The 26,883-nt window shown below is 36.3% G+C and overlaps 3 protein-coding genes across 4 annotated transcripts; 1 reads left to right on the plus strand and 2 right to left on the minus strand.

Annotated features, from left to right (window-relative positions):
• The first annotated feature begins 1,602 nt into the window (after positions 1 to 1,602).
• LOC131667633 (MAP/microtubule affinity-regulating kinase 4-like) lies at positions 1,603 to 22,562 on the plus strand. Of its 2 annotated transcripts, none has more exons than XM_058941183.1 (10): positions 1,603 to 1,839; positions 6,590 to 6,807; positions 8,271 to 8,417; positions 9,772 to 10,092; positions 10,685 to 10,808; positions 11,373 to 11,584; positions 11,655 to 11,761; positions 13,754 to 14,367; positions 14,701 to 15,116; positions 18,346 to 22,562. In XM_058941183.1, exons 2-10 carry the CDS (start codon positions 6,682 to 6,684, stop codon positions 18,469 to 18,471), a joined length of 2,193 nt encoding a protein of 730 aa, XP_058797166.1. In that variant the 5' UTR covers positions 1,603 to 1,839; positions 6,590 to 6,681; the 3' UTR covers positions 18,472 to 22,562. The 2 variants fall into 2 exon arrangements, with proteins under 2 accessions (XP_058797166.1, XP_058797165.1); XM_058941182.1 differs by lacking the exon at positions 18,346 to 22,562 and adding an exon at positions 17,428 to 18,314.
• A 540-nt stretch (positions 22,563 to 23,102) lies between these two features.
• On the minus strand, positions 23,103 to 25,074 carry LOC131667683 (facilitated trehalose transporter Tret1-like). The gene is made up of 6 exons (XM_058941278.1): positions 25,008 to 25,074; positions 24,854 to 24,881; positions 24,566 to 24,769; positions 24,077 to 24,492; positions 23,568 to 24,004; positions 23,103 to 23,489 (listed from the first exon to the last, which is right to left on the minus strand). The coding sequence occupies exons 1-6, from the start codon at positions 25,072 to 25,074 to the stop codon at positions 23,103 to 23,105; spliced, it is 1,539 nt and encodes a 512-aa protein (XP_058797261.1).
• Positions 25,075 to 25,716: 642 nt separating this feature from the next.
• Positions 25,717 to 26,820, minus strand: LOC131667679 (large ribosomal subunit protein mL41). The gene is made up of 2 exons (XM_058941273.1): positions 26,448 to 26,820; positions 25,717 to 26,337 (listed from the first exon to the last, which is right to left on the minus strand). Exons 1-2 carry the CDS (start codon positions 26,677 to 26,679, stop codon positions 25,970 to 25,972), a joined length of 600 nt encoding a protein of 199 aa, XP_058797256.1. The 5' UTR covers positions 26,680 to 26,820; the 3' UTR covers positions 25,717 to 25,969.
• Between the last annotated feature and the right edge of the window lie 63 nt (positions 26,821 to 26,883).

Here is a 26,883-nt window from a genome sequence, read left to right on the forward strand (position 1 = left end):
TATTCCAAGATAGCAGAATGAGATCACGCACAGACATCGTGAAAATTTTTGCAGGGGTTGCTTGTCATTACTACCACCACTGACGTAGACATTATGCTGCTCGCACTCGTGAAAGGAACCCAAGAAACACACACATAGTCGGCGAAATTAGTGCTTTTTATAATCCGGAGCTGACCTTTCTTCGCTCCTCCAGCTCTGATTTTTAGATTGCGATTCCCCTTTTAGTGGTTAATCAATTCGTCGCATTGCACGAAAGTAAAATAGATGCCAATAATGCGACATTGTACCTTTGCTTTTTTAAATTCACTTCCTACGTCGTTTGCAAAGTCGGTGCGGTATCAAAAAACGAATGACTTAGCTTTCGTTGCGGCGGCGGCATCATTAAATTAGAATTTTACGAGCAGGCACAAATTGTAGCAGTGAAAACTTCCTTCTTGAAATTGTAATTGCAAATGATAGCAGCGCGTATTTCACCGAATCGAGCAATGATTCAAATAGGAAAATAGGATTGAAATTTACTTTACAGCCAAGTTTGCCAAAATTAAGAAAGGTCACGGCTGTCGCTATTTTGACGTCATACTGCATCGATTCCCGAACACATACTGCAATATCCTGTTCAATGTTATGAGCGAATAAGTGAAAAAATTGATGTGTGTTTTCCAATCGCGTCATGAGAAATTTAATCAACCCACGCTGTAATCCAATGGCATACCTTCTGCGAAACCGATTTTAATCACGTAGTGGGCGAACAATTCAAATTCAATGGAAAGAGAATTGTACAACGCCCGTGGTAATGTCGCAGAAGGGGGTGGGTGTGACGAACCATATACACATACACTTACGCCAGCCAGCAACGTCTACGAACTCAAACGTAGGCGGCTGTCAGTCGTAATTGATGAAGCCGCTGCGAGCTTTTCGTGGATTACCAACCGATGTCACGGTGTTAAATGGGCACAACATTAATTTTCAAACTTTGACGAATATATCGAAATAATCATTGGAAAGCTTACCGCGATAGATGTAATTCTAAGAATAAACATGAATACTGTTAAGCGTGAGCTTAACAATCAAACAAATGGCATATAAAATTGAAATTGTGACAAATCCAATGGAGAACGACCGATAATTGCATCATTTTCACTAACGAGAAGCAAATATTTGTTTTGCCAAGTCGTTGCCAAGAAAACTCCCCGAAACGTACGTCGGCCAGCGTCGCTAATTGTTAAAACAAACAAATCAGCGAACATGAGTGATCGGATTATAGCACAGCCACCCAAAAAATCAGTCTGCTGTCAATATCGTTTATCACGTCAGACAGCGTTGCCGTCGTGTGCATTAGGAGGGGGAGTAGCAGCGCCGACGACAACCTCCCGAAGGCATACGTGTGTAAGAGTTCACGAAGGCGGCGGGCTGTACGACAATCCCGGAGAGTTAAAGCGCGAAAGCTTTCGCCGGGACACACAGAGCGTGCACGTAACGCGGCAACGTAGTAGTAGTAGTAGTAGTAGTAGTAGTAGTAGTACTTGGTCGTCGCCCCACTCCGACCAGCGACAAAGATGGCCGGCGCGCACCGCTCGGCAGCTTTGCCAGCCTGCGCCGAGAGGCAGAAGCAGTCGGTATCGAACCACCGTCTCGCTGGTGCCTCGTTCGAGCTGCCAGCAAGATAAAACAGCTCTTGCGCCTTCTCTTTTGCAAGGCTGTTTCTTTTTTATACAGACAGACACGCGCGTTTTTCTTTCCTTTCCGGTGTGTTGCTAACTTTCAAGTGTGACATGTGTTAAAGAGCAACTAGAGTGCGAGCTGAATAAAAAAGTGCAGAGACTGATGGGATCGATCGAGGTGAGCCTTTGATTTTTTTGGTTGGTTTCGTCGAAAACGCTATCACCGCGGCAGGAATGCTTCCCGGGGTAGAGCGCGCAAGTGGAGAGAAAGAGAGAGCTTTCGGGCATCGATCCGGCAGAGGATCCCCGACGAGGTTTTTGAACCCGTCGCCCGCGTATACGATCATTATTCCTCGCGAGACGCCACTACCACCTCCTCGTTCTTTCAAGTGTACAACTTTCTCAACAAGTGATTTTTATGTGTTGCTGATGATGTTTTTCACGATGGAGTTTGTATTGACAAAGTCAATGCATTCGTTGTACCTTGCGAGCTTTTTATACAATCGAATGTTAACTCGAGGACATTTATTGTAATTAGAGCTGCTATTTTGTTGATTAACGATCTGCATGTATCAATTAATGCGACCGCGGTTCGTTTGCTTGCTGAACAAAAGTTTTACATGCTGCACGGTCTCGTCAAACGAACCTGACGAAAATCGGCTAAGAAAGGCTTTTCTTTTTCTACTAGAAACAAGTGCAATTCTCTGAAAATCAAGCAGAGAAGCTTTGTTCCTTTTTCACGCATTTCAAACGCTTCCTACCCGCTTAATTGCAAACGGGTTTTCTCGTTGGTTCTACTATTTCAGAAACAATATTAAGACTCTACGATACTAGTACAAGTGCAGAATTCGGACTGCGGCTGATTGAAACTTTTGTGTTTTTCTTTCTCAAACGTACACGGCTGCCCAATGCAATAGCTCCTATAAAACAATAAACAACTCGTGTACAATCGCTTAATTACACACATTTTCTCTTTTTATCACTAGCTCCGCAACGTATGGCTTAATGCGTTAGCCGATTGCTTTATCACCGCGCCTACACTTTGTTCGTTAGCAAACGTCGAACGCAACGCCGCATCGATACGCCTTATCCGTCAATACAATAAAGACATACGTAAATATTAACGTTAGATGTCTGGTCGATAAGGAAGGAACCAACGACCTCGTATGTACACCCGCGAAAGTTGCGTGTGCCCTCTTCGTCGACATAGAAAGACAGAAACGCAAAAATACAAACGAAGCTATCGATAACGAGCGAAAATTTGAGCTTTTTATGTCCGTCCGCTCGTTCATTTTCTCGTTACGAGCACGCGACAGCGATTTCCGCCTCTCTCGTTAATTTTTCCTTCTTTTTTCGGACTTTCCACATTTCCGACGACTACCGTCTGCCTCGAGGGAGTTTCAACGATCTGGTGTAATTCTGTTTCCCGTTTTTTTCTATTACACCTGATGTTTGTTGTTTTGATACGCCTACGTGTAGCGTGGTCTCTTCGTATTTCTCCGTGCGTAACCGTACGGAAAGATCGAAAGTGGAATAGTCGTAATTTGCATTAATTGCAAGTACTTGTTTTCATATGAATTTTTTAGCGCACTTTTAAAGTGAATTAAAATTTAAATGTATATGATAATATACTTTTAAGCAGTAGCAATGTTTTATTTATACTTTTCTAATCAAATAGATTGCACTGTTTTCGTTTTTACGTATTCGTAAGAGATATACGTTCAACAATAGCAAAATTTTAGCCAAGCTTCATAGGTTATTCAACGCAATCACTAGCAATTAGATGTCAGTTTGTACGACAAATAATAATTACATTAACTTGAATTTTTCAGTGTTCCTAAGTGACTGTGAAATATAAAGTCACGTTTTTAAATCATATGCCGACCCTATTTCCAGATGATTAAACTTATAAATAAATCGTCACGTTTCTATTAATAAGCTCCATCAAGCAACTCGCGCGTGGCCTTCGATCAGAGCGAAGCCGATCTACTTCGCTTTCACCTGTTTTTGCTATCAAAGCCTATGAGTAATATTATTAATTATCTCGGCGATGAAAACGATGGATATGCAGGCAATAATGACAAAAAAAACATCCGGCATTGACTCTTTGCCATATGAACTTCATGAACGTACATTATCTATTGATAAAATTGGCTAAATTGCATAATTCATTAATTAAATTCCTAAATCTAATCACAGTAGAACAGAAAAAAATCATTTAACGACTGAAAAGATAAAAAAATTAAGAATCACGCGCTAGGCAGCTGAAAAAAACTAAATTTCCCGTGGGAGAGAGAAAGAGTTGAGGTCGCGAGCCTCGCTTGTGCTCATAGTGACGTCAGCGCGTACGCGTACTTGTTGCCGGTTGACGCATGCAAGCTGCGCTTGTATATATACCATGCAGTCAGACACGCACACATTTGCTGCTCCCGGGGCGGTTATATAGAGGCAGTCAGTAGCAGTCGATGCAATACATACACATACACCAAGCCGTCGTCGCCGAGGATTTAAAATAGTTTTGCTATGAACTTATTTGGATTTGCGGATAGACTCCGTATGTGTGGAGGTGTCTTCAGCGGCTAAATCTCTCTTGATGTATATTTCGAGTTGGCGCCGATCGAGGAAAAGTGAGTTTTCGTTCTTAATTGTCACTAGTGATGTATAGCGCGCTTTGCACGCTCATTTCTCGCGCGTTTTTTTACATTCATTTTAATATGCAAAACTTTTAGAGATGAAATTGAAAATTTAAATGTTTCCATGATTTGATATGAGATATACCCGACAATATTCTTTATTAGTAAATAAATATGCAGTTATGTTGATATTAATTTAAAAACGTCATTAGTGAAGTTATCAGTTTTTATCCGAAGGTATGTGTTGAAAAATAATTACTCAAAAATTTGAAACATACAATAAAAACATGAGATAAGTTCTAAATTGATTATAATTTTCTATAATTATATCCTACACGATGTAAATAACATACTTCAGTGGGCATTCACAGTTGTAATCAGTACATTTTCAAAAAAAAATGTCTTATATTTCACGGAATTTAATAAAGCCGAAATCACTGTTCAATATTTTATCATGATAATCTATCGATATACGAGTATATGTTTTATTGTGTACTTTGTTTATTCATAACTAAACTTTCTCATAAAGTAAAATTTAATTAAGTTCTCTATATACTGAATTATCAGTCGGTTTTTATTTAAAATCAACCATTCATATTAAATTCATATTAACAATATTGATACACTTTTCAAACATTCAATCTACGAAAATCTGTACGAGTGTATACAATACATATATGCTATCACATAACAGCTAACCACGTGACTATCTTTCAGTCAATCAAATCACGAATAAACTGGCTTCACTTTGTTAGGTTCCCTTTTTTATAAGAGGATAAAAGGATAAGAAGAAGATACGCTCCTGCGTTTCATAAAGATAAGAACGTGTGGTTCGCGATTACATCGTATTTTTAATCGCTGATCGATGGTGATTTTTACAAATGATGATTTGCGAGTGCGATGAAAGATATGATCGATATATTCATGATATCCCCTTTCTTTTACTCGTAAATTACTCTTAATAAATTAGGCGAGTGTCGGCGTAAATCTCTCAGAGAACGAGTTCGAGCTTATTCACTGGGAATTTCATTGTACTTTCAGAAAATAAAATTCGGTATTAATAAAGTACTAAAAAAATCCTTTTCTCCTTTTGTGATTCGTCCATTGAATCGCTAGTAGCAAGAAGTGGAGAGAAGGGTAACAGAAAGCCACTTGTTCGTAGATATTCAGCACCCTTTGCTGTAAGCTCTCTTTTGAGTGTTTTCAGAAAGGCCACCTTGTCATGCATGTATCCATTGTCTACCAAATACAAAGGGCAGTTTTTTTTTCTTCCCAAGCTCCGCCGTCGCTTTTTTTGCCGATGAAAACTCTTTGAGAATTGAGATATCGCATATATTGTATACATGTGTAGACGAAAACTCCATATACTCTCTCCCTCTCTCTTTCTTTCTCTCTTCCTCATCACTCGTAAAGCCCTTCTATTTTCACGAATCTAATCTTATGTTTTCTTTTTCTAATGGAATGATAATATTTTCTCTTTTCCCTGCATAATGAAGGATTCTATCCCTTTAAACTAATTTAAAAAAAAAAGTTTAATTCTTTTCAAATATTTCATTCAGAAGGCGTAAACCTGATTGTAAAAGTTACTATGGCATATGTAACAACAAATTTTTTAGAATACTAGAAGTTTAGATAGATTCTTTGGATTGTAAATCATCTGATCAGCTTTAGGTTAATGATACAACATTCAACTGTCAAGAAAAAAAGTTCTAAAAATAGGACAACAACGAATTTGCTATCAACTCGTATCTATTATTTAAAAAAATACGTCATGCACATAGCTTTCGTGAAGTTGCCGTGATCTCAATTCGATATGCTTCTCTCTCTTTCTCTCTCCTTGAATAAAATACGTGCCTAAATGCAAAAAAAAAAATTTCCTAGACTAGCATGGATAGCACTCAACAATGCGAATAACCGGTTCACACTTCACGACACTTCGTACGTCACGCTCGGCTCAACTTCTTGTCTTTTTCGCTGAGCTCGCCTATAACCTTGTAAAGCGCGCTTTCTAGCACTTCAATTCGTTTGCTCGCGAACATTTTACCCACTCGACACGGGATTTAATACAATTAGCTGGACGGGCGTTGGCTTCTTTTTTTTTGAGTGTTATTGAAAAGTTAGTTGCGACAGAGATAACGAGAGTTGTTAATTCTGCATTTTATCAGAAAAAATGCTGTACTGTTACATTTTCTAGACTGTCTTATTATAGTCACAGCTACAGCTCAATGTCCAGTCGTATATTAAAAAAAGCGTTTGATAATTATTATTTTACAACAAATTGGATTTTGATTGCAGGTGATCGAATAAAAAAAAAAGAAGAAACGGCGAAGGCACAGGAGCCGTATAACGTTTGCCAGAAAGCGTAGTAAGTGATTTATGAGGGAAAAATGGAGAGTGGAACGGGCCAGGGTAAAAAGCAAATCCGCGTGGGATTCTATGACATCGAAGGGACCATCGGCAAAGGCAACTTTGCTGTGGTCAAATTGGCGAGGCATCGTATCACTAAGACCGAGGTAAAGTAATTTTCCGCCTTCGATTTTATTTACCTCTCTGCCACTCGTTCATCGTATATTTTATTATGTATCCTTTTTGAGTATTCAACTAGTTCAAATGATAAATTTTTAATCTTGTTTAAACGTGCTTGTTATATCGCTTTCGGGTAATCCTAATCAGGTAATCAATGATAGGATATTTCACGACAACCATTTGTTTCATTCAATGTTTAAAACTATTACATATTTGGCTATTAGTTCAAAGTGCAAACACACTTTCACCAATGTTAAGTGTCTTTTATATTAGAATTAGAAAATTTTCATTTACGGATTCGGAAATCAAACTACAGCCTGTTTCATACCTCCTCGAGGCAGAAACAACAAAAAAAAGTGAATATACATCGAGTTTTGTTCTCTCACTACAAATTTATAAAAACAGTAGCCGCAAACCATATCCCCTCGAAAAAACAAAGTAACATAGTTACTTCCTGTCCATCACCACGCGCGCACAACAATCGCAAGTCTGTGTAGTCTGGAAAAAAACCAATCACGCAATCGACGTCCTTCGCTTAATGACTTTGTGTCACAGTGTCCCGTAGGCAGATAAAAACGGGCGAAACCAAGCGTAACGATAAGCAGTGTGACCATAAAACAGAAAAGAAAGGTGAAAAATCTTAAAAGTAGTTAAATCTAATTTTAACCGTACTATCGGACAATCTTTTCTACGAGGTGCGACGTTCCCTTGAAATATGAAAAATAATAATTTTGAAACACTGAAGCGAAACGTCGCGTGTGACTATTTTAATTACTATGAACTAATTTACTTGATTATTCGTTTGACGATCATGTCTGCCCAAAGTATTATGAAAAAGTCGTCGAGACGATTATGCTGTGAATAAGGAGACGCTGTTCATGAAACAATAATCACACTCAACTCGAATAAAGTATTTTCAAGAAATATGAAACGGTAGAACTGTCTGTACCATACGTGCAGAGTAACATTCCTCTATTAGAAAAACTTTCAGTCTATTTAAAAGTTGTAAGTTTCCGTTTGTAAACGAGTCGGGAAGCTGCACTTTTGCCTAGACGAAATAATTAGCCGCTGCATGTATAATTGAGAAAGCGCCATCTGCAGTTGTTGCTTTTTAAGTTTTTAGACGTGCAACGCCGAGGCGAGCTTCTTGGTGATTTCGTAAAAGCTCGCTCGGTCGGACGCGTTGCATACAGTTACAGTAAAAAGACTGCAATCGGTAACGAAGATGAAAAACAAGGAAATGTTCTCGTAGAAAAATAATCACTAAGACGTTAAGAAAAATTAAACTTGCACGACCATCTTAGCGAAGCCTGTATACGTGTGTCAAATAAACTTCCGTCATAGGTCGCGTGGCGTGCGAATGTGCGATAGACAAAGGGACGACCTCGATTCTCTCGCTCTTTGCAAATGAACGAAGACTTCACGCGGGCTGCTTTTTTCTGTTCTGCAGGTGGCCATTAAGATAATTGACAAGAGCCAGCTGGACTCTACAAATCTAGAGAAAGTATATCGCGAAGTCGAGATAATGAAACAGTTGGAACATCCTCACATCGTTAAGCTCTACCAGGTGATGGAGACTAAGAATATGCTTTACATGGTGAGTTTTCGAAAAGATTATCCTTTAACGTTTCGGCCTGTATTTTCTTTCGCTGCTTTGGATAAGCTTTATTTTCGTTTGTGGCGCCTGATTGGCGCTGATCTTTTTCTTGATGGATAAGATACACGTGGATTTGATATCATGCGATTGATCGAGTTTGCGCCTGTTTTATACACCGTCTTGCGGCTTTGATTATAAATAAACAATACTTTCTTTGAATTCCTCAAAAGCTATAGATTTGAATAAGAGATGACTATTCCGCGATAAAATTGTAACGGTCATCACTCTAATTTTATGCGAATTCATCGTTGTATATTTTTGCTCATCGAGTAATTTTGGTTTCTCTTGAAAGAAAACAAAGTTACAGGTACACTTTTTAAGGAACTCAATCTCCAGTCTTGAATATGTATAAAGCCTTTCAAAACGGAAGTACACGCTTGTCGCGTGCCCGCGGCGTGGCTCCAAAAATCTTCAGAATTCTCTCTTCCAAAGAAAATAAGCTATTTCTTGCAATAAATTAGTCGGTATGATTTGAAAGCTTTCTTTTCTGGTATCCCAAATACGAATTTACGTGAATGACCCCAGGTACATAAAAGTAAAAATAATTATTTTACGACATATTTAGTGTCACGGTATTCTTTAAAAAACAAAAGATCGATACACTTTAAGTATATCACAATCGTAAGCCGGTTTTGAGTCTTCGGATTAATTAACATATGACCGTCGTCAAGTTCACTAACATCAGATGTTCGGGGTCGTGGATTCTCGTAATAATAGCTGCCCGACAAAGAGAGAGAGAGAGGGAGAGAGAGAGAGACGAGTATACACAATTTATACTGCCAGAATTGGCAACAAGAATGCCAATTTTGTTTTTCGTATAATACAATATTTTTTTTCGTAGCTATTGCAAATTCATCAGATAACGTATTTTAAACATGTCAGTAGAGATTTATGAGATTATCTTGGCTACTTGTATATTTATATAAATTTTCATTGATTATTTAATACAACGTGATACTAAAAGTACTATATTAAAAGTAATAGTGTCTGAGCTACGAAAAATTGGAATATGAAAATTTATTCAGAGGAAGATGCAAAAACCATTGGTTTTTCATTCCTTACTACTCAAAAAAATGTCTAGAATTCGCATTGATACACTTTAAAAAATAATGGAAATATCGTCACCGCATTAACGTGTCTTGTCTTATTAAATCAAAAACTTCGTCTCCAAAAGATCTGAAGTACAAAGCCAATGGTGTCGTTGAAGCAATAAAAAATTAGAAATTCATGCAATATATCATTTGAAAGCCGACCTTAACTGACGCCGCTCATGAAACCGCATTTTTCATTACAGGTATGCGAATACGCGAGTCGCGGTGAAATTTTCGACTATATAGCAAGGTATGGTCGAATGGCCGAACCACGAGCACGTTCAACCTTCGCTCAGATCCTTTCAGCGGTGGAATACTGCCATGCTACCGGGGTCGCACATCGTGATCTCAAGGCTGAGAATTTGTTACTCGACGCCCAGATGAACGTCAAGATCGCTGACTTTGGTTTTAGCAATCGTTTCGCGCCTGGTGAGAGACTTCACACTTGGTGTGGAAGTCCGCCTTACGCAGCGCCCGAAGTTTTCAAGGGCAGGCATTACGCCGGACCTGAAATCGATGTTTGGGTGAGTCTCTTTTATTACCTAATCTTTTATTTTTATTGAAACTTTCATATACTTTAACGAGCAGCGTGTTAGAAAGGATATTTTTTTTCAGACAAAGTATGTCGGAATTATTATGTATTTATATTTCAAATGACAACATGTTCATATGTTAATAGCATTTAAAATGCGAAAGCTCAAAAACGTTAAAACCATTCAACGTCATAGCCTTACACCTCATTATAATCACTAGAGAGACTAAGGCGTTAAAAATGTCAAAGAGCAATTTTTTTCCACTGCATCATCTATCGCTCGAAAAAACTCGAGTGTAAGTAGATAATGGTAGCGGCGTGGTGGAAGAGCGCCCGAGTCAGCAATTTCGTCGGCACTGTGCGCTGGAGTAATAAACTCGTGAATTACGTCAATCGATTTTTCTTTTTCGCTCGCCACAGCGTTAAGAATAAGTTGGCGAGTCGCGCTCTTTTTTTATCCAGAGTCAAAATATCTCTTTCACATGCTTACACAACAGAATTAAAAAAGAGTGTCGTCAAAGTATTTATGTTATCAACTTATCGCAGAGTGAATTCAAGAAAGAAATTCTCTGTTTAATTTGCAGAGCTTAGGAGTGGTTTTATACGTCCTTGTATGCGGAGCACTACCCTTCGATGGTTCGACACTTCAATCGCTGAGGGATCGCGTGCTCAGTGGTAGATTCCGCATACCCTACTTTATGTCCACAGGTGAGTATTATACATTCGCGTTCAAATCATGTGCTCATAAAAAAAGCTTATCGAGAAATCTTGACAAATGCTTTTATCTATCTCAATTCCAATATCTGCTCTCTATTTGTTATAACGATCGAACTTTCGGTTATCGTGATGTCAATGCACGAGCGATACTCATCGAAAAGAGAGAGAGAGAGAGAGAGAGAGAGAGAGAGAGAGAGAGAGAGAGAGAGAGCTCATTATAATAAGTATTCCATATAGGCAAGCTCTCGTTAAGTTCGTGTGACATTGTGTTTACAGCGCTCATAAAAGCTTATCGACATCGTTAATGTGTCGCACGTGGAGTATCTCATAGAACCTAGTAAATTCGAGACGTTTTAATCAGTTTTCGAGAGAGAAATTTCACAATTCTGAGATCATTCCATAAAAATGAATTAATGAATATACAGATCTTCAATATTGATCAATTAAAATCACTCTCGTGCACCTAAAAGAAAGAAAACTAGCTTAGAAGAAGTGTAATCGTGAATCCTCATCATTGTGTCATGAATACATAAATCAATATATTGGCGGTTGCAGAATGCGAGAGTCTAATCAGAAAGATGCTGGTACTCGAGCCCACGAAGAGATACACAATACCGCAAATCAAGAGGCACAGATGGATGGCTGGCTCGAGTGACGCCGTTTTACGTACACCGGTGCCCACTATCTCACCGTCTTTGCAGGAACCTAATGAACAGATTCTCAGGCTCATGCATAGTCTTGGTATCGATATTACGCGCATACGAGAAGTGAGTATTTTTCGTTAAAGATGAACTTCATCGATCCGCGATTCATGTGTTTTTTTGTCTCTCTTTGCAGTCATTGAGAAACAATAGTTACGATCATCACGCAGCCATTTATTTCTTACTTCTTGAAAGACTGAAACAGCATCGAAATCGTACGAAGGAGGAGAAATTCAAGTCGAGGTACGTTGATCGATGCTTAGATAAACTCATTAAAAGCACGTACACTAAGTTACATGCGCCACAGCGATCGATAGTTTATAAGTACAACGAAAGCTATGTTTTTTTTCTTCTCTCGACGCTTCGATTACAGCTTTCATCCTTGCAGGAAGAAAATAATCAAAGCCTTGAAAGGAGAAACAACAATAATTGCCGATTTCTGTTTACACAAGAGATATTATTTTTACCTTCGCGAGAAATTCTGTAAAGGAGTTTGATTTATATACAAGTGACGTACTCACGGACTTAAAATGTACTTATAAACACTATCAATCATTATAACAATTTTACATAGGCATGTCAAACACAATAATGTCCCCAGCACCTATTCACAATAATATATAAATACTTGATATATAACATAACTTTAAGACGGCCCCTTTTTACAAAATTTTGGAATATAATGAGATAACTAATGTGAAATTTTAATTGTGAGCTCACGCTAACACTAACGTTGTTTGTTTCTTTTTACAAGAGCACTATACAAATACAAAACACATCCCAACCACATCACACTTGCACGGTTATACTAATCCGTCTCCTGACAAAAAAAAAAGAAAATCAAAAAGTTGCTCGCCTCTCTATCGCGTCTGTCCGTTAACTTCTGCTTCCGCCTGCAATTCATCGAGGGATGCAAAAAATTATGAAGCCATCATCATCAATATTCAGATATACAAAAAAACACTTGAAGAAAAAAAAGATTTTTTGGACAGAGGGATGCCACAATGACGACGGCGGAGCCTTATTTTGTTAATCGTTTTTCTTTTGGTTTTTTATTTGCAGTGATGATAGCTTAGTCGGATGTTGATCGGCCTTAAACCACAGCCGAAAGACAAAATTCACACAATCTCTCACCCAAGCAAGCAAGCAAGCAAATGTTGTTTATGAGGATGCGAGACTGAGAATTTTGACAGGCAAGAGAGACAGATCCGCTATAAAAATTTCGACCAACATCGCGCGTACGCTGTGTCCACTGTCTCTTTCAGTTTTTTGGTAAATTTTCTCACTTAGACAACAACAAAAAATATATCAAAAAACGACATCCGTATCAGTTCCCATGCTTGAATCTTCTTTATGTATACCATATTCGCTCTATGCCTTTCTTTTACGACTAACCTGATTTTTAATTAGCTTTTTTTTGCTTCAATATTGGTCATCAATCTCTGTTTAACATCACGGACGTCGATATGTTCATTTTTGCAGCTTTTCAATTTAGTTTGTTTTTGAGTTTTATTTTTTTCTAAATTGTTTATATAAGCATCCGTGTATTACATTTTCATCTAACAATTAGTTTAAACTTGATATACTCGCTTCTCTTCTCTAAAGCATTGTTGTTAACATCCTTTCGTCGTGAGTAACCGTCATCAACTAGAAAAAACAGTCTAATGCTTGCTACACTAATTTTCGAAAAGCACAATTCACATCTAATCAACATTTCGAATCTCAATGAAACATTATATAATAATTTTGGATATTCATTGTTTATTCACAATCAAATCCTTTTCGCTAACGTAGATATACCACTTTATTTTTTCTATAACATTGTTGGGTTTTTGGCTGCGACAGTACTAACATTTATTGGAGCGTATTGTCTGTCACAGCTTTGATATAACAAAATATGTTTGTTTCGACAATAATTTTGTATAACTCATCATCTGCTGATTATTAAACATCGCCTTTATAACATCTCAATGCGGCACGAATTGATTATTTCAATATATCATCGATTTGTAAAACTATTCACACTCAATGTTACTTTATGTTGCTTTTTAGAAAGCATGTCAAGTATAATAATCTTACGAAATTAACTTCATTTTAAGAGTACAAAAGTAATAGAATGAGGAGTTCTTGAATCTTGCCATGCTTTCAAACTAAACAAAAAAACACACAAAAACCTGTCGCTATTTTCAGAAAATGTTATACCAACTGAACTCGATGGTAATTGGGTTGTTACAGAGGCCGTGAGGAGATGGTTAGCCGTGGCGGCAAACGATTCAGCTCAACAAGTTCATCAACCGACGAAGGTTGTTGTAGCGCTGAAGGTGATCTCGAAGATCAAGTACCCTCGGGTGACGAACTTCGCGATGCTCAAATCAAGCTGGAAGAGCACAGATTAGGCCTCGACCGTGACGTCAGTCAACGCATCGAAAGTCAAATTGTCAATAGGCGACTGAGCGACTATCAACAGCAACATTTCAACGAAGGTCTCGAACCAATGGATCAACCACCGCCACCTCCGTCATCAAATGTCCACCACCAAGCGAACGGCAATGGCAATGGTGTTAATGGAAGAGCCAGTATATTCGGAGGAAGTAATGGAAGTTCATCATCGGAGTTTTTTGAATCGAGTTTCGATTCTGGTTGCCCGCCCGACTATACCACTTCGGGAACTTGTTTCACGAGTAGTCTACCGTCGTGTACACCACCACCGCCGAAAAGTCCATCGCCATCGGCAAGTAGAATATCAAGGGTTGCTGCACAAGGAAGAAGAGCATCAGATGGTGGCCCGAGGCTGATGTTCACACAACAAGGAGGCGGTGACAGACCTGTTAAGCAGAGGAGCATCCAAGGTAAATTGACTCCTACGCAGAACTGCTAATTAGCTTGTATTAAAACAGACAGAGCTGACTTTAGTTCTCATTGGATAATGACTCGGTTAATGAGCCTGTGTTGCATAATTCTGTCAGTGTTGTTCTTCCGGGGGGATTGACTTTCAATGTGTAAGATTGCCAGTAATTTACATTTGTAAATGACCATTAATAATTCATGAAAAATAATTAAATTTCATAGAAGTTTTATTATTTTATTTGTTCGATAGTACGACAGAACGTTTACAATTTCATTTTGAAGTTTCCAAGTCCGATAAATAAAATGTTACTAACGAGAAAACAAAACGTTTACAGACTCGGGTAAAGCACGTGGTCACTTAGATTTGGTGCACCTTCGACCACCGCCGGCCTCACCACAATCGACATCGCAATACAAACTGCGTAATGTGGATTCCGGTACGCAACTGCAGTTATTGGTCCAGCAACGAATGTTACAACAAAAACGTAGCCTCTTCCATCGTCAACGTGGCAGTAGTGCCGGTAGTCCAACTCATCATCTTCACTTGCCACGTCAGGATAGTTACAAACGTGCTCAAATAGTGCCACTTATCGCCTCACCACATCACATACAATTTCATCATCCGCATCATAATCAAGTGCCACATTCGATGGATGATGAAATACCGGGTGACGAGCGCTGGAAGAGTTTACCATCAAGACTCGCTGCTGACTGTCAATTGGCCGAACGTTCACTACTCTGGAGCCAACAGGTAATCACCTCCTAGACACGCACCAATCTTGTAACTTCGTCTTCTTTTTATTTTTATTATTATTATTATTATTATTATTCTATGTATGTACATATTATATATGATTTATATATTTTAATGCCAAACATACCGATACATACAGTATTTCTTCTTTCTTTTTTTGAGTTTTTGTGAGAGAGTAGACCAAGACTTTGGTTACACCTTTTTGTCTTCTTCCGAGCGATTGCTTCTTATTATAACTTTTCTTTTGTTCTCAAATATTTCGTTGTATATCTTGCGTATGAAAAACTTGCGATGATGTGCTTTATCATTTTTATATATTAGTTTCTTCTCTTTATGTTTTTATGTGTGAACGGGGAGAATCGAATGTATATGATTTATCGTAGTTAATTTTCTTTGTAAATTCGGTTTTTTGTGCAACGAACAAATGTGAAAAAAACTTATGGAATGCGGTATTCTATGGTGATCAAATTATTCTTTAGCTTACTTATTTAAAAAAATACATTATAGAAGAAACAAAAATATTAATTAATTAATGTTAATTATTAAGTGATGATGCATCACTAATAAGGTAACGTTCCCAACTCTCCACCTCCGATTTTTCTGCAATTAAGATATGTCATAGTTCATAAGAAAATAAAAGACTCGTACTTTTTTTAACGGTGGAAAAAGCTATTAATGGATGATACCCACCCCTAAAAGTCAGCCTTTAAAGCAGTATTATAGTAATATCATTAGTTGCAATGAATATTTTGCAGTTTGAACCACATGAACTGTATTCGGTGATTGGAGTTTCTTTGGTCATACCACAATTTGAATTTGGTTTGCCACGTACATCATTGATTGTGGTTTACATGGAAATGAAGATTAACATTATTTCATGTCAGTATTTTCATATTGAAAAAAACCGCCTCACAAAATTCGTACTCACATATTACTTTTGCAAAATCAGTTTGTCTAATTAATTTTTTAGTACTACCATAATAATCGAATTTCATCAGGGATAATAGTAATATTGATTAAATATAATGATTTAAAAACAAAATTCCTCGTAGCTATTTCAAACTTCAAAAATTCGCATGATTTTGAGTTAAGAAAATTAGGGTCAAGGGGTTCGGAATTATAGTGTGACAGGGTAACCTGCTCGAAGGTTAAGGAAATTGGAGTGTAAGGGTTCGGGGTTACAACGTGGCAGAGTAACCTACTCGAAGAAATTAGGATGCAGGAGTTCGTGGTGGTATGGCATCAGGGTATCAAATAAATGTTCTATTCCCTTAGGGGTTGCAACTTCTGGCGACGGGGACGAAAGCTGTATACTTTTGTGTCAGATTTTATATGGAATTTTATAAACTTTGTTTTCCCTTAAAAAATCGGTAACATTTTATCCTCGGGGTCTGCAACCCCTTGTTGCAAACAACATAGTTTGTCCTTAGACGACATAGGGGGTCGCAAACCCTGTAAACGAAATCTGTATATATATAATATACAGTTTACATTTTTTAAGAGTTTTTTAGAATTTTTTTCGTCGAAAACTGCGTAAATTACGAAGATTTCGCTATAGTTGAGGATAAATTTCGGGGGTAGCTTTTACCCTCTAAATAGTTCATTCTACAAAACAAAAGTATACATGTCTTTCGCTTGCTAGAGCGTTATGCTTGTTTTTTTATGAACTATAACATATCTCAATTGCAGAAAAATGGGAGGCGGAGGGTTGGGAACGTTCCCTTGTAAGAGAATATCGACTTATAAAATTGGCACAGTTTTTTCGAAAAATTTATAGCTTTGTGATGTAATCTTTATAATATAAGCATTTTTGTTTCATTTTTCTTAGCAATGAATTGTAAGTCAAGCGAATGAGATAATTATTCGCGCGGAAGAGAGAAAAGTGAGACGATATAGCAATATCGTATTTTCAACGTTAAGATGCATCAGGCATGTCATTTACAAATTTTTGTCTCAAGTTTCTTTTCTTTTTATTCGTACGTTACGATGAAATCATTTAATTTATTTATGCGTACAGTCTTATTATTAGCTTACCTTTTACCGAAACATATGAAGAATATTTTATTATTTGGAGTATGAAAAAATAGTTTCTAAAAATACGCTTAAGAGATCACAGTTGTCGACTAAATAAAATATCTTAAAAAATAACGATTAGATAATTGACATATAAAGTAATTTTAAGATAGAATAATAGAAAAAAAAGAAAGAATCTGTTTTCTTTATTTCTTTTATATAGAGACAAAAATATATTAGTGTTAAAGTGGCAGAATTTTCCATAGAAAAAAGCAAAACGAATGTTTCTTTGCAGAGGAACGATGAGATGCTGTATAACGTTTTTCAAATTACCAAAGCTATATATCGAAATGCGAATACGTCTGTGATGAGACATAAAAAAAACATAAAACAAATTGATGCGTCTTTTATACCGTTCTATGAGGATCACTGCATAGCTATAGTACCTGCATTATGTTCCTATACAACATTTGATTTGAATAAATGATTATTTTTCTTTAATTCACGAGTATTTTATTTACCGTCACATGCAACAATACATACTATACCTTTGCCGATCCTGCACGCTGCTAGTTTTTATATATATGTTGCTATTACATTTATATACGTATATTTTTATATATTGATTTAGTTTACACTGATTTGCTTGGTTTGAATTAACTTAGTGGCCATCTGAATTTTTATTATCTTCTTGTTGTGATATTTAATTATTATTATATTTGGATTCAATGATGAATTTTGTCGTAAAATAAGGATAAAGGTGAAAGGCCTTATATAGAATATAATTCTGGGGAGCAAGTATTATGCCTTAGGTTTCGTCGGCCCAAGGATGTCTGGCTGTAAATCACAGGAACTTACAGAAAAATGTCCAACAATATTTAGTTCCTTCCGTACATTGTAGATCTACTTGTATTCGCGTATGATTTCTATTGAAATCTCGTTCAATCGGTATAGGTTAAATAACAAATTTGACTTTCCTTTAATATTTTCATGAACTTCGCAATGCGATCGTGATTTCGCATCATAATTTTATTGATATCATTAAAGTATAGAAAATTAAAATTTTAAACACAATGACGTTCCTGATCCTGGGCTGACATATTAAATCACAATCCTCGACAGTAGAAATTCCAATTGTGTACGGCATTTCACCACATTAGAAAATTCGCGAGTCAAGACATATAACCAATCCCACTATACTCGTAAAAAACAGGTATCCGGCCTTGGCGGTGGAGCATCATATTTACCACCAGGCAGTGTAGGTGGTTTCTTATGGTCTGCAAGTGGTAAGCCACACTCGACGATCTTTGAGAACACGACTGGCGACCCAATGGAATGACTAGAGGACACCGGTGCTTCGCTGGCCAACTGTACTATTCGATTAAGGAGCGGCAGTACCAGTAGCGCCACTGGCTCAAGAAGAACACTTGTGAGGCCATGATTCGGATCGCGTATTATTGACTGAGTTCTTATCTAATAAGCAGCGTTTTCTTTTTCGTTTTCTTTGGCGAAGAAATAAAACGGCCATATGACGATTATTCTTTTTTTTTTATACTTACTGTTAGACATTGAATTATGATACGTCGCTCAGTCAATAAAACTGTCAATGAAGCATCGACACACAACACACAAACACACGATACACTTGTTATTCGCGTGGGTATGCCAGTCAAGCTTTTTGCGATAATTAATACGTATATATACGCGTACGCGGACATGTATCTCATACACACAAGAGTTGCAGTAGTTGTCTTATGATCAGCAAGAAAAAAGATGGTCGATATTCCTCGTCTGATCATACAGCAGGCGAGTCATGTTAACGTATTTCATAGCTTATTTATTACTACTATACTCGTAGCTTGAGATATACGGACACGTGCTACCACTCTTACGCGGAGTGTTCATCACAAAGCAATTACCTGGATTTTGTTACACATATATCTACATAGATATATTCGCTTCCGCTTTTATGATGCTTCAATTAGCTGCAAAAACATAAAGATAACGATTATAAAACGGAACGATCGATTCTAGGTAATTGACTTTTGAGTAACGAGGAATCATAAGACATTTTATTGGTTCATTTTTTTCGCGATATTTTAGCATATATACGAGTGAAATATCGATGCACTTGTGCATTATGTGCTTACAATAATCGACACTTATGAGTAAAGCGTTTTTTGTAAAGTCAATTTATATATAAGATACTATCATCGCGCACTTTAGCGGAAAAATGAATCTGCGGATGCTCGCTATTCGTAAAATGTCTGAGAATGACGGCATATTTGCATATTAGAGCGATGGATTAACAGATGGTAGCACGTTGACTCTTAATTAAACCGGGACTGACAACAATATCTTCTACATATGTAAATTATGTATAACGATAATAAAGAAACCACGCAAATTCATTATAGACTGATGTACATGTGACAATGATAAACACCAACACTAATTGCACTGCTAGGCACATTGGTCTCACGCTTTGAATTATGGAGGCGAGCAGCAACAAAAAGACGTGATGGAATATCTCAGCAGATTTTTTAACGAAAAGGGAAAAGGCCAAAAGCGGTTCTTTTCTCTCGACCAATCGTACAGTAGGCTACTGTTTTAATCTCGTTGCAATTGTGATATATAGACTCATGGTAACGGAACATCACAAAATCTAGTTCGATTTTACACATTTTTAATTATTGATTTCCATCGACATGTCACATCCATCCTTTCCTGTTTGCAACCGTAATGTCGCACACAGAACACATCGGCGGAATCATTTTAAATTTATAAGCGAAGAATTTCGAACGAACCAAAGACCGTCAATAAATAGCAAAGAGGAATTATACAACCAACGTTTTTATATTGTGATTAATATCGCTAAAATTGTCAATTCATGTATAAAAGTGCGCCCGTTGCATAGAATTATTGCTCGCCTCTCTCACAGCGATGATTTCTTAAGATAAAACAGTCATTACAGACAAAATTGACGTTTTCTTTTTTAGAGAAAAGAAAAACTTTGTACCTTGACTCGAGCATGAGATATTGTAATCATCTTCTTTATCTATTTATATCTTTAAACATCTGCAAAGACTGCTATACTTGTAGAGAAGCTTGCAGCTTTTATATTTATTTCACTTATGCACGATACTTCCATTACGCTCGTGGTATACGCACACACGTATCGCAGGTACGTGTACATTTCATTCTGGCACTGCTTGAATATAATGGAGAACGAATGAAAAAATTCGCGGAAATTTCAGATAAGCTGATAAGGGGGCAGGAAAGCGTGGAAAATTGTTACGAGAGGTTTGCTCGTAAGACGAGTGCATGCAGGCGTTCTTATAAATTGTTGTTGCTCCTGGCGATACTATCTAAAGAATACATACTGCCACTTTTTCTTCAAGTAATAAACAACACACGAAATGTATGACACAAACGCCTTTTACAATACAATTTTATTCTTTCGTTCGAACGAATTTCATTTAATAAGAGCAATATTACGGAAAGATTTTAAAATTAGTTTTTTTACCGTGAATTTTATTAGTTATTTTGTTCTTCCACGTCACGCATTCCTTCCACCTAAACTATATCCACGATAACAGAATAGAAGTTTGATCGCAAGCATTTTATCAGAAAATTTATCGAGTACCTCGTGTCCGGAATATAACACACTTTATTCTCTTTCTACGTCGTACAGTGTGTGTGTGTGTATGTGTGTATATATATACACGCGCGCGCGTGCTGTACACACATCACTCTATATAAATATAACATAGGCTCTTCCACTGTAAATGAGGCCACTATGCGTTTTCAACTTTTAAGACAACCAATGATAATAAATCGATGAAATACCAGTCATTATACAAATATATCTAAACAAAGTAGCTCAAAACATTGATATTCGTTAATAAGAAATATACGAAAATATACGATTACGATCAGGTTGATGCACTTTGTTCGAAAGACTGTTAAAAAGAACTCGTCCGACATGATGATGAAATCGAGTCAGATAATTGAATTTTCAATCGCAAATATAATGTATAATGAAAGAAACAATCCTTTTTGTATGTTTAACATGGAAAATGATCTATAAGTGTGTACTGAACGTATCTATATAAACTTTTTAAATCTAGACGCTAAAAAGATTTCATATCGAGTTCTGGAATTGTCGTAATATCTAAATTTTTCACACAAAAGTAAAAGAAAAAACAATGACTGCGCTTTAGCTTCCAAGAATAACTTCCCTAATATAGTTTTCCTTTACAAAATATATAAGTATATAATAATGCAAGTTTTATAGCGAAAACTTTTTTGATAAAACCTGATAATTGATACGGATATACTGAAGTATCTTAAAAAAACAAACTGTTTACGAATCCGTCTCACGAAGAAATAATGACAATATTTAAGGACTGCAAGAAATGATTGCTTCGAGCAAAATGCATCGATATCTGGTTTAATCTTAATTATTAATATATAGAAAGCAATATACCAGCCGCGCACAACGATTATTACGTACCAACTAATATAATATGCTAATCTAGTTTTTCCGCCGTTTTTTTTATCCAAACAAAGAAAACAAACGAAAAAAAAACCAGAAATGTCAAGAACTTCGCTGATTAAGAGAAAGAATGAAATAACAATCAAATTTCGCTTCGAAGGATCTTTTGATAAGCGAATTAATAGTTGTTAAGTTTAGCCTAATTGTTGGAGCATCAGCTTGTTTACTCGAGGGATAAAAACAAAAAAATAATGACGAATATTGTTGCGAGTTTATCGAAGGATTTTACTTGGAGATTGAGAACGAATAGATTTGTTATCTGATCACGTGAACGCGTTGTTGAGTCAAATTGGAATGTTGAATTTTCCATCGACCCAAACCTGTAATTATTAGCTACGTAGAAAAAAACGAAACGTGTTTCTAGCGAGTAAAATTGTTTGACATATTTTACTTTTTGTATAGATTTGATAGTCAGTATAAGTAGCAATAATTTGCAAAACATAATTATTTGTATATTACTCGTCGTTAGATGCGCAAAAACTTATATCAATTATAAGTTGTATAATCTATACGTTGACTTTGTATAGCGACAATTATTATAATTAAAATGTATCATCATATGAATGTGATAAGACAGAAAATTCATTATTACTGCATCAAGGCAAGAAAAAAAACGCTATAGTCAATAGTTGCAGGTCATTCTTTTTGTTTTAGAAAAGAGACAAGCACGGCGCAATGAAATCGATCCATATCCATAAATTATGTGATCGCACACGGCGAAGTTGTTTGTACAATTTTTCTAGCCCTCGGTTTAATATTGCTGCGAAGGCAAAAAGTTTATTGCTACGTAATAAAGTTATATAGAGAATCGTCAACAAAAAATATAACTCAACTGGATATAAAATGTATTGAATAAAAATATATGCAGACTATACGAATGGCATTTTTCTTTCTTTTTATACTATTATGATTTTCCTGTCACAATATGAATCTTCAAACTGTTGGTATTTCGAAATAAGAAAATAATTTAAAGTGAAAATATATTTAAATACCACTTAAATTTTTAATTTCTTGCAGATAACTAGAAAAATAACTAGAAAAATTTACCTTCTTTTTAAATGAATATAGAAGCATAAAATTTTATATCTTGTGCAGCGAAAGTACATAAGATAATAATATAATCTTATGCTTTGAAACGTCGATTTTAAGTAAGTCATTAAAACATAGAAATGATACTATTATTGGTTTTCTTGATCGCAACTTAACAGTCTCGAAATAATATCAGTCTCTTGCTCAATTGCTATTTCTACTTCTTTAACTATATCGATTATTATATTTCAATCGACCTTTGTCAATCACCTTCTAAAATCTAATGACTTTCTTTCGTGCATCCTACTCTGCGTCAACATGTTGATGTTCAATAGCGTAATTCTTAATTTCTATCTAATTTGCGATTGTATTGCTCAGTCAATTCAGGGTTCTCGCGTAGACATCTGAGCTACCAATTTTTTCCTTCTAGCTTTACGATCAATAGAATGTCGTTCGATCTCAGCAAGACTTTTACCCTCAGTCTCGGGCATAATATAGTACAACACAACCAATCCAACGAAATTGACAAAAGCGAAAAATAGGAATACACCAGGCAACGTAAATAATTGTTCCATATAAACGAAAGATTTGTTAGCCATAGCCGAGTAAATTTGGCAATTACCCGCGAGAAAACCAGCCATTTGAGACCTCACGTCACCAGAGAATAGCTCACCCGCTAAAATCCATGGCACGTGCTTAATGCCCAAAAATGAAAAGCCAATTGCCATCAGTATTCCGATCGTTGGTGTCCAACTGGGCTCCGTACTCGACTGCGTACGAAAACAAAAGTACATTTTTCTCTTAAAATCGTAAAAAAAAATCGTCAATAGAGTTTCTATATTACACACCTGTGCGCCATACGTGTAAATAGCAACAACGAAAAGTGCAAGACCAGCGGTAGCGAGTGAGAACAATGTAGGTTTCCTCTTGCCGATGTACGGGAACATGAAAGTCATTACGACAGTTGCGGCAAGTTGAACGGCAGACTGAATGACAGCAGCAGTGTGAGCTTCAATGGGTGAATTGACTTCCTTGAACACCTGTATGGTCCACGTTCCTAAGGATATACTGCCGTTGAAACAGCTCACCAGAAAGGTGAAGCTCACCAGTGCGAATGATGACACTGTCGATCGTTTGAAGTAACGTTTGATCGAGAGCGCTTTGTCGGTTTTCTTCGATGCAGTTGAGACGATGTCTTGAAACTCGTGTTGGGGTAATTGGCTGACAGGACTCCAACCTCGTAACCAAGCTAAAGCTTTTAGAGAATCTTCGTAACGACCTTTGCCTGCGAATGAGGATGATACACGTTATACCTGTTCGTGTATGCTTGATATTGGTTAACTAGCGAGATTCATACTTGCAAGCCAATAGGGACTTTCTGGCATGAAAAACAGTGACATCAAGGCCAGTATTGGAAAGATAATGTTGGCAAGAGCAAGTGTCTGCCAATCTAGATATTTACCAAGCAGCATTTCTACAAAAATACCGATCATTATGGTGACACCCAGAGAAGCGCACATCGAGCTTCGAAGTCTTGGTTCACTGATCTCCGTTACGTAGATCTGAAGTGGCGATTCGATTATACCACCACTGATGCCGAGTACAAATAACCCCAAGAATATTGGCCAAAGCTGGTTTGGTCCGCACATGTATAATATTATCCACGATGTCATGAATGGAAAAGTCGACACAAGCAAACTGTTACGACGCCCGATCCATTGGGATAATAAACCGCTAAATAAAGCTCCGAATACGATTGCAAAGTAGTTGAGACTGGAAATCAGAACGAATACGAGTGGTAAATATGAGATATTTGTTTTTGAGAAATTTTAGGCTGACGGTATACCTGCTCAGCCATGTTAACTGACTTAGCGAAACGACATTTTCATCTTTCTCGCGTCTGCTTTGAAGCTCGGCGATGAGTATTGCTGAAAAACCGAAATTCGTGCCGAAAGATATCATCAATAAACTCAAAGCCCCGCTTGCACAGTATTGAGACAATGCTCGTCTCGTATCTGATATGAAATACTTCTTGCGCGACTCATTTTTCCTAAGGAATAAACAAGATTGCTGTTATATTGAGTAGTAGATTCGAGATATTATGTTAAGACGGCAAATTTAAAGATTTACTCACGGTATGTTGGCGTATAACAATAAAGAACCTTTGAAAATAACATTTATACGAATTACATTGAGCCAAGCGGAATAATAATAAAATTGGAAGATGTTATTGCGTTAAATTAATGAGCGAAGTAAGTGTAATGACCAACATTAACAATTTTACGTACCTTTACCGTTCGATAGTGGCTCGATTTCAGATTCGTTAACTTTTTTGTCAATAATCGTCTTCTCCATAACAAATCTGATAGTTAACGCCGGCAACTGATGAAATTTTTGGATGTGCACTACAGTTATACTACAAGAAATACAATTTTGAACCACGATAAGTAACAGCTACTAATCAGCACCTATTCTTTACTGATACTATTCAAGTTTTCGTATTTAGTTCATTAAAAGCAATGGTGTATGGCCGAGCACTGTTTCAATGTTCAGTTCATTAATCGATCTAACTTTCATTTTATCTTTATCAGGCGATAATGAGAATATCTATTAGATAAAAAAAAGTAAACAATTACACAGAAAAAATGAATGATATTTATGTGTGCTAACTTTTTGGAGATACAATAGACGGCGATTTGAACCTTCTAAGAGAAAAATTATAAAATATATTTCGAAATTATTTTAAATATTTTAAAAATTTCAATGTGATTGTTAATAACATCAAATAAAGCTATTATCTTAGATAACTTAGTTTTGTTTCAAAGATTGTACTTCATCATGAATGTATTATATATAATTAATCATAAAAAAATTAAAAATCTCTATAATGTTTAGAATTCTTTTTTTAACCATATCATGTATTACATAAAACCATAAAAAAGACAAATTTTTTGTAAAGTATTAAGAGGTCTTGAAATGAAGTATAACTAAATGAAGTAACTTTTAATAACACTCTTTTATTGACAATTAATAATTTTATAATAAAACTTATACAGTTTTTCCTAAGCACTAGAATCAAAACTATAAAATGCTGTAAGTGTTTATATGCGAGCAAGCCATTGATTACGCACATAATTATTCTGCACATAAACTATAACATAGTGCAAGAGCTGATTCATGCCATATTGGTGTGCACAATAATTGTGCACAATCAATGGCTTGCCTGTGTTAGTGTATACATGAAATAAAATTATCTTGGAGTCACGGGAAACAGATGCCCTAGGGGTTTTGGAGGTGCTGTGAATATGTCGTTTCCAGGTTTACTTGCTTCTTGTCTGGCTTTATTTGAAGTGAGTTTTTCTTCAGGACTTGGATTCATTGATTCCCCATCAGGTTTCAACTGTTTCTTTTTAAAATCATTAACAATCTTTTGTGCATAAACAGCATCAAATAAATCTTTTGCTGTAAATTCAGATTGAAAAACATCTGTGGATCTATAAGAAACATAGGCTTTCAGTTTAAAGCCTTCTAAATTTGGAACAATTAATTCTGGTATCATTTCAGTCAATTCAATAAATTTGCCATCTTGCTTAAGCCCAGTATCTCTAACTCCACGCTCTGAAAACAATTAACATAATAATTATTAGAATACATGTGAAAGCAGCAAATTCTTCAATAGGGATTGTAATGGATAAGCAAAATACAATATACATAAACAATAAACTTACTGTCAATAGGGTAATCAGGTGAAGGGTTTTCCATCTGCTGCTTTTTGAATATTTTGGTACCACGTTTGTTGATCAGTTCAAATTTACGAAAATTACGCTTTCCTAATCGACTACACGTAGTAGAAATACCACGGGTTATTATCAAATTTACTACTGACATTGTTGGTAATTTGATAATTTCAAGATAAAAATACTTGTTTTGTTTTGATTTCAAATAACAGTAAACTATCATCAACTAATATATATTGATTATGCACAATAGTAATAATTGAAATCTATATCAATGACTACTAAATTTTATTGCCATTAATAAAATGATTTAATATTTAGATATTTTGACACTATCACGCTTCAAAACATATTACAGGTTATGTTTCTACGAATCTGCCAAATAGAAAGATAAGGTTATGTTTGGGTTATAACATGTATATACATG

This window comes from Phymastichus coffea, unplaced genomic scaffold (assembly GCF_024137745.1).
Source record: "Phymastichus coffea isolate CEN01 unplaced genomic scaffold, Cenicafe_Pcof_1.1 PCOF00069, whole genome shotgun sequence".
Lineage (NCBI taxonomy): Eukaryota > Metazoa > Arthropoda > Insecta > Hymenoptera > Eulophidae > Phymastichus > Phymastichus coffea.

Bases quoted from the DNA above. Each gene is read 5' to 3' on its own strand.
- LOC131667633 (XM_058941182.1), top strand. From the start codon at position 6,682: ATGGAGAGTGGAACGGGCCAGGGTAAAAAGCAAATCCGCGTGGGATTC. The intron at 6,808-8,270 runs GTAAAGTAATTT...TCTGTTCTGCAG, and splicing joins ATCGTATCACTAAGACCGAG to GTGGCCATTAAGATAATTGA. The intron at 14,368-14,700 runs GTAAATTGACTC...AAACGTTTACAG, and splicing joins TAAGCAGAGGAGCATCCAAG to ACTCGGGTAAAGCACGTGGT.
- LOC131667683 (XM_058941278.1), bottom strand. From the start codon at position 25,074: ATGGAGAAGACGATTATTGACAAAAAAGTTAACGAATCTGAAATCGAG. The intron at 24,005-24,076 runs GTATGAATCTCG...CCTCATTCGCAG, and splicing joins AAGTCCCTATTGGCTTGCAA to GCAAAGGTCGTTACGAAGAT. The intron at 23,490-23,567 runs GTGTGTAATATA...TTTCGTACGCAG, and splicing joins TTTACACGTATGGCGCACAG to TCGAGTACGGAGCCCAGTTG.
- LOC131667679 (XM_058941273.1), bottom strand. From the start codon at position 26,679: ATGATAGTTTACTGTTATTTGAAATCAAAACAAAACAAGTATTTTTAT. The intron at 26,338-26,447 runs GTAAGTTTATTG...AATTGTTTTCAG, and splicing joins ACCTGATTACCCTATTGACA to AGCGTGGAGTTAGAGATACT.